Source organism: Lacerta agilis, chromosome 9 (assembly GCF_009819535.1).
Source record: "Lacerta agilis isolate rLacAgi1 chromosome 9, rLacAgi1.pri, whole genome shotgun sequence".
Lineage (NCBI taxonomy): Eukaryota > Metazoa > Chordata > Lepidosauria > Squamata > Lacertidae > Lacerta > Lacerta agilis.
The window spans coordinates 11,695,908-11,703,431 of NC_046320.1; the positions used below are offsets into that span (position 1 = coordinate 11,695,908).

The following is a 7,524-nucleotide window of genomic DNA, read 5'->3' on the forward strand; positions in this document are numbered from 1 at the left end:
TTTCATCAGCCCCAGTATGGCCAAAAGTGAGGGGTGATGGGGGTCCAGCAACATCTGGAGGGCCAAACCAGATCCAAGCCAGGCACTACCTCGCTTCCCAACTTGAGCACTTGATGTAACCCTCAGCAATTAGAGAAATGGGGAAGAGCTTCAAAAATTGATCCTGTAATCTTCATTTGGGGAAAAGGAGCACTCTTAAGCAGGAGATCAAACTTCAAACACACATTTTAAAAACTTGTTTCCCTCCTCTTACATGGGCGAAAAGAAAAGAAAGCAATTGTGTGAAATGTGATTTGTCTTATGCATTGCCTAGTCTGGCCTTAAAAAATAAATGAATTAATAATCCCTGCATAGAAGTACTTCAGCCACTGTGTGTGTTTGTGTTTCTTCTAACAACCTATGCAATAAAGCCAGAGTAGAAGTGTGATTCTGAGCAGTGTGTTTCCTTAGCATCTTTCATGAGTCTGCAAGGGGCCAGCATTAGCCTTTGTGAATTGGTGTCCCCATTCCTCTATTCTTGGAGATTAATTTTCCTTCCTATGGATTGTTCTCAACAATTCCTAGAAGGATTTTAGGATCACCAGGCCATTCATTCAGAAGCAGAAGTTGTTCATCAAGAGCCTGGGATGTTTTCTTAATTTCCTTCTATATGCCACCCTCACCTTCAAACTTTGCCTGAAGTCACAGTTCCTGGTACATGACATCACAACTAGTTGCTGTGGGAATTTACCGCGCATGTGTGAGCCAGGAAGCCAGCTTGGAAACATCAAAGCACACAATGGAATAGAACACAGCTGCAGACAGAAGAAAAAAGGAGCCGTTAAGAAGAATAAAGGCAAGCAAATCCCCGGCATCTTCTCCAGGGGCAAATGCGATTTCCCCAAACACAATGGCAGCATAGCATAGGGAACATCCGCCTGAGGAGCTCTGAGTTACTGTATATTCTGGCGTACAAGACTACTTTTTAATCCAGGAAAATCTTCTCAAAAGTTGGGGGTCGTCTTATACGCCGGGTGGAGAATCTGTGGTCGAGTATATCTCAAACTCTATATTTTAAATGGAAAAGTTGGGGGTCGTCTTATACGCCAAAAAATACAGTATTTGGTCACATTCAGCATAGACTTAAACTGGTGTATTCCAGACACTCCCATCTTCCCAGGGAGCCTTGGGAAATAGTAAGTGAAAGAGCAAAGAATCTCAAGGTGAACGTTCTCAGCACCCTCACTAAACTAGAGTTATTTGGGGGGAAGGCCATGGCATAAAACCAATCGCAATCACCTGTTCATCTTCCAATATGATTTATCCCATCATCTGCCGCCAATTCCCTTCTGCATTCTACACAGATTCAGTGCGCAATGCATTCTGCAATTGTACTCAGGGCAACCCTGGTCAGTTTCCATACAAAAGAATAAATGAACAAATGTGAAATAAAAAAAATGACAATAACCATAAATCAGTGGGAGAACAATTCAATCTATTGGGATGTTTCCTGCTTGGCAGGTGGTTGGACTGGATGACCCTTGTGGTTTCTTCCAACTCTATGATTCTATATTCTGTAACTGACCTTAAGGTGACCATCCAAAGATTACAACATGAAACAGTTGAATTTCAATTCACCAAAAGGTTCAGTGCTGTCACCATAGGAGCCAGCTCCTAGGGGCAGAGGTCCCTTTGCCCCTACCATAAAATATTTGAGGGGGCCAGCCCCCCCCCCATTTGATGCACATTGCCATTAAAATGGTGTGTCTGCCATGTCATGTCAACAATTCTGCAGCGTGGAGCTTACCTGCCCCCCCCCCAATATTTTATTCAATTTGCCACCCCTGCCTGACACCTAGTTAAATAGAGACAAAGCCTTTGCATCATTTGCACCACACTGCACATGTTAATGAGCTGACCAATTCCAGGATAAATCTGTCAATGTTTCTTTTGAATGGTTCTCTGTTAATATAATCAGTTTAGTAATGCTGAGTAAATTATCACCAATCTGGTACAGCAAAAGATGTGCCTATTTAGCATATATTTAAGCTCTGATTATCACTTAAATGTTTTTTCCTCGACTCCTTTATATACCTCAACTGCTGATGACATGGGATTGAATCCAGGAAAGCTATGGCCATAATGAATTGCTTAGTCTTCAAGGTGACACAATACTTGCTTTGATATCTCTCTGGAAATGTTATGTTCCAAGATATACAGGAGTCTCAGGTGGCAGTTCATGTGCCTCTTTTGCTCTGCGTTCCTGCTTTGGGAAGGACAGCGAGTTTGCCACTATAAGGTATGACAAGCCTCATTATGTGTCCTTGACAGGGCCAAAGTGAAGTAAATGCACATTCCCCAAAGCCTGCTGGGGATCAGAATGGTCAGGAAATGTACAAAAGTCAGTCAACATGTGCACATTTTCCAAAGCCTGTTGGAGATTATGCAGTGCTGTAACTACAGGGGTGCTAGCCAGGTTCTTTGCCCCAGGCGAAGCCTCCACAGGCTTCCCAGCCTGTATGTGTTGCATGTGGGAGGGTGCCAGATTGGATCTTTAAGCCTAGTTTTGCCCCTGGATTCTGTATACCAACTGGGAAATTTGCACAAGTCCCTCTTTGTAGAAGAATCAGGTGCACATTTTCCATTAAGCCTGGTGGGCGTGCACAGTGGCTGGTAACTCCTCAGCTTCCGTTCCTCTTAATGTCTGCACTATTCCTGCCGCTGCATAATGAGTTAGAGATGTGTTTCAACTTTTCTTCGTCTTTCTCTGTAAGCATTGTAATAGTCAGCCTCTTAAACGCTTTTTTAAAAATGTAAATATTGTGGCTGAGATTATTATCAAATAGCTTGCTTATCTGTTCAGCCTTACTGCTCATCTCTCTGCGCTCTCTGCAGAATCTCAGCTGTCCGTTTCACTTGGAAAATAGACAAGGGGACAGGGGAGGCAGCTGTTCCCCATTTTATGGGATGCCTTATTCTCGGTTTCTTGGCCTATGCACAGTAAATGATCATACGCACTTCATCTTCGTTGAGGAGAGAGAACACTCACCAGGAGCAGATGCATTATGTGACGGCACTAAACAGAGTCAAAAAAGAAAAACGCTAAAATGTTGACTGTTGGGGAGACAGCAAATGAAATGCAGGAAAGGGTAGTAAAGTGTTTTTCTTGTAAAGGATTCTTAAATCATAGATCTCCTTGTTAACTGCAACTGTTGTCCTATATGGCTGCACAGGATTAAAGGAAGAGAACATGGAACTGGGACATGTGGAAGCAGGATTCCATAGCTAGGACTATGTTACGAAGGGTATTTTACATTTCTTATGCCTTAGGATCTTCAACAAACTGAAGCTGTGTATTGCAGCAGGGAATCATCTTGTAGGCCAATACTGGGGCTTCTGATGTCTCTGAACGCCCTTCTTTTCCCCTGTCTAGGGTTTCCATAATCTGAATTCCTGTTCAAGATGACCACATGGAAAGAGAGGCACTTCCTCTGTCAAGACAAATATGTGTCATGGCCAGGGTTTTCTCCAAGACCCTACCATAAACTGGCTGTTAAAAGACCACCCCACACAGATGCCAAAGTAAGTGTTAGCCACAAAATACGTTGCCCAGTAGAAGATGATAGCCTATGGCACGTCTGGGGATACCATACATGGCTGGATGTAGGGAGGTTGCCAGCAATCTATCGCCCAAGACCTGATAAGCCTTTTGATAGCAACACATGGCGATGGATCACAGCTCCCAGGAAAGGATTCATGGCTGTGCCACCAGTCCCACCTCCTTCGCAGTTGGATGGGAACACCTACATTAAGCTCATTGAAGGGGACGCATTGTTTGTGGATCGGAGACATAGAGAGAGAGTTCTGACCCGAACAAAGAACGAAATGAAACGGTGTGATCAACTCAAACTGAGGAGTGAGTGCCGAGCTCCTCCTTTGGACATTGAAGGAAATATTATGCCTCCGAAAGGTTTCCTTCGGTAAGATATACTCCTCTCCTTAATACTTTGTTCTACCAACTGTTGCAGGTGCCTTTTAGATGAAACCCCAACCACATGAGAGCAGCTTTTCCTCAACTGGATCCTACATGGCTAGGTGCTGTGATAATACTATCATATGGGTGGGGGGCAACTGTGGGTCTTTCCCCACATAATTAGGAAGAGGTAAGGTATCCCTCCACAGGTGGAATAGGCAAAACCACTATCCCTATCAGTAGGGATAGGCAAAACCACCAGTTTCAGTTTTTTCCAACCTTAAATTCAATTTGCCGTATTTCCACATCAGTTTATAATTTTAAAAAGATTCATTTTTTAAAAAAAATTGTGAGTGTTGCTGCCTTGGGTGAGGCAAGATGGCAAGCACAATGGCCACATCAAACTCCTAGGGACTGCCAGCACCAACCAAGCTGCCTGGCTGGTCCCTGCGCTGCCATAACCGCCACCATCAAAGGGGAGTCCAAAATGACAAGCAAAGAGGCCACACAGAGACCCGGCGCCCCCACCCGATGATCTCGATCCCACCAGGACTTAAAGCACCCCAACAAAACTCGGGGAACTGAAGCTCATAACCCACCTACTCTCAGCAGCCAGAAACACCATAGCTAGACACTGGAGGGATAAAGAAGAAGAGGAGTTTGGATTTGATATCCCGCTTTATCACTACCCGAAGGAGTCTCAAAGCGGCTAACATTCTCCTTTCCCTTCCTCCCCCACAACAAACACTCTGTGAGGTGAGTGGGGCTGAGAGACTTCAGAGAAGTCTGACTAGCCCAAGGTCACCCAGCAGCTGCATGTGGAGGAGCGGGGAAGCGAACCCGGTTCACCAGATTACGAGTCTACCGCTCCTAACCACTACACCACAGTAGTATGGGAAACAGCCTTACTAGAAAAACTAACCAAAATAGACACAAATACACAGCCCAACAAGACAACAACACGAACCCACCGACGGCATATGATTCATTATGGCTAACTTGACCCAACAAACCCCCACCCCCCACGCACAAACAAATCTCACTGCAGCCAACCAAAGACAATCAACCACACCCTAGGCCACCCCAACCTTTCTCACCAAGGAAACTTAACAAGCGAATAGAAAGAGAACCTACCCAAGTGGCGCTGATACAACTCCCCATATACTAAGTAAAATAATATAAGCTTCACCATACCACCCCCTCTCCCGTCCCCCCTTTTTTCTTCCCAGCCCTATGCTGCATATAACACCAATGTCTCACGACAAATGTAACTGATCTGTAGAAAACACAACCTGAAGAGACAGTGCATTAGCTTTTACAAACAAGGAAAATATTTAATAAAAATTATTTTTTATTTAAAAAAATATTGTGCGTGTTTTAGGGCACATTTCTCCTAATATACATATTGGGCCAGGAAAAATGTGCATTTTTGTATGTTATTTTCATACATATACCTTTTTTATGCACATTTCCTAATTATATTGCTCTATACATTTTTTTGATTAGAGAACAGCACTGCAGAACTTGGAAAGTGCAAAGTTCAAAGGATAGCTGCCATTTGGTTCACTTACTTGTTTTGGGAGGTGCTAAATCCCCCAGAAAGTGGCGGACTCTCCTTCCTTGGAGGTTTTCAAGCAGAGACTGGGTGGGCATCTGTCATGGATGTTTTAGTTGAGATTGCTGCATTGCAGGGGCTTGGACTCGATGACCCTTAAGAGTAATTTTGAACTATACTATGATCCACAAATGGAGCCAATCCTGTGCTCCCACAGAGCCCCAAAACCACGTCTATGCTGGTTAGTGGCAGAGGCACCACTGCCAGAGGGCTATTGCTGTGGCTTTGCCCCCACCGGCAAGCAACTCCCTTCCAGAAGACCCACATGGTATCATCTTTCTTTTTCTCTAGTCTCATCCCCAACTAAGCTGCAGTCTCACAAAATCCACACATTTCTGGAAAACTAGCTAAGCAGGAAATGCCCCCTAGAAATAACAAGAATATTACCTTCTACTTAATGGGAAATCCCCAATTCAAACCTCACCTCATCCTCACACACACAAGGCACTCAGCTACATTAGTCAAAAAAGAGCGTTTCGAATGTGTTACAAACATGCAACACCAGATGGCGCTGGGGAGTTTTTTCCATAGCGTTTCCCCCTTTTGTTATAAGGATTTAATTTATGACTGATTAATAGGTGTGCCCCCCCCCCGGTTGTAGACCCACCGTAGGTAGTTTTGGGCTTCTTCTATTTTTGAGCTTCAATGCCCATCAGCAAAGTGGGAGATCTTATATTGGCCCTGTAAGGTGAGCCAATTTGCTGAAATCATGCACTGTTTATATATTTCAAGTTCTCAAAATCTACCACATAAGCATTATTATTTATGTTGCTTTCTTAATTGTGTACAGATACAAGCGCCTGCTTCCAGGGAAAAGCCCAGCCTCACTTTGTGTCCAACTGCGGCCTGTCACACCTGCTTCTAAGGACTGCTGGGATCACCCTTGTCCAAACACCCAACCCCATTACCAGGAGGCAGCTGTCAAGTTTGCCCTGAAGAACAGCAGCCCCATCTACCCAGAGGTGGTAGAAAAATATCAGGAACTGGCTCTTTCTGGGAGCAAAATAAGGCCATGTACACCTGTAACTATAACTGAATAAATGGAAGGGGGTGAAGCCTGAAATTCACAGGGCTACTGGAGAGTTCAATCCTGCTATCAGTAAAACAATCTTTCTAAAATCTAAATGGAGGCGAAGCAATTGTTGCATAATGATCACTATTGGCCAAAACAAGGGTTTGGGGGCTAACTTTTGTATTGTACCGGTAAATAGTGTCACATGTACGACGATTTACCTGCTGGACAGAACTGTATGCGGGTGTTCAGTGTAATGAGGTTCTGCATCTCAGGCTACAAATCTGATGTCCTGAATGCCAAGGGCTGACCTTGAGAAGCTGAGAGCTGATAAAGATGTCTCACTGCCAGGGTGACATTTTTTTCTGTTTTCATGAAGGAGGGTCTCGGAGGAGGAGAGTGTCCGTCTGAGGAAGAGGGGAGTTTCCATAGGGCTGGGAAGGTGATTCCACAGAAATGAATTGTGTTGCCTTTACAAGGGAAAAGAAGCAGAGAAGCAATGCAAGAGAAACACCACCCAGTCTTAGAATAGAGGGCAACTGTTTTGTGGCTTATCATTTTTTTTTTAAAAGAAGCTGTATAAGCAGCAATCGGTTGTTACTGCCAACTTTTGCCTTGCTCTTTGCTGGTGTTCCTGTACACAGAACTGAGGAGTGGGTTTACATTTTTCAGCCCAAGGACCACATTACTTTGATGCTAGCTTTCTAGGGGCCGCATGACAGCAGTGGGCAGGACCAAGTGAAGAAGTAGGTAGGGCCACCCACACACTCTCTTACACAGAATTCCTAGAATTACATAGATTTGGGGGGGGGTGTCTTTTTTAGAGAAATGCCTTTTTTGCTTCTCATAGCCACAGCGGAGGCATGGCTATGGGAGCAGCTGTGATGAGTTCCTGCACATCTCTGTTAACATATGAAGATCTAACTGGTGGGGCAATTTTTTTTT

The 7,524-nt window shown here is 44.3% G+C and overlaps 1 protein-coding gene across 1 annotated transcript; it reads left to right on the forward strand.

The window, feature by feature from the left end:
* Positions 1-3,426: 3,426 nt before the first annotated feature.
* TEX52 (testis expressed 52) lies at positions 3,427-6,639 on the forward strand. Its single transcript, XM_033159789.1, has 2 exons — positions 3,427-3,959; positions 6,358-6,639. The coding sequence occupies exons 1-2, from the start codon at positions 3,442-3,444 to the stop codon at positions 6,605-6,607; spliced, it is 768 nt and encodes a 255-aa protein (XP_033015680.1). The 5' UTR covers positions 3,427-3,441; the 3' UTR covers positions 6,608-6,639.
* Positions 6,640-7,524: the final 885 nt, after the last annotated feature.

Excerpts from the sequence above, each read along its gene's own strand:
- TEX52 (XM_033159789.1), top strand. The coding sequence starts at position 3,442 with ATGACCACATGGAAAGAGAGGCACTTCCTCTGTCAAGACAAATATGTG. Across the intron at positions 3,960-6,357 it reads CCTCCGAAAGGTTTCCTTCG|ATACAAGCGCCTGCTTCCAG; the intron begins GTAAGATATACT and ends AATTGTGTACAG.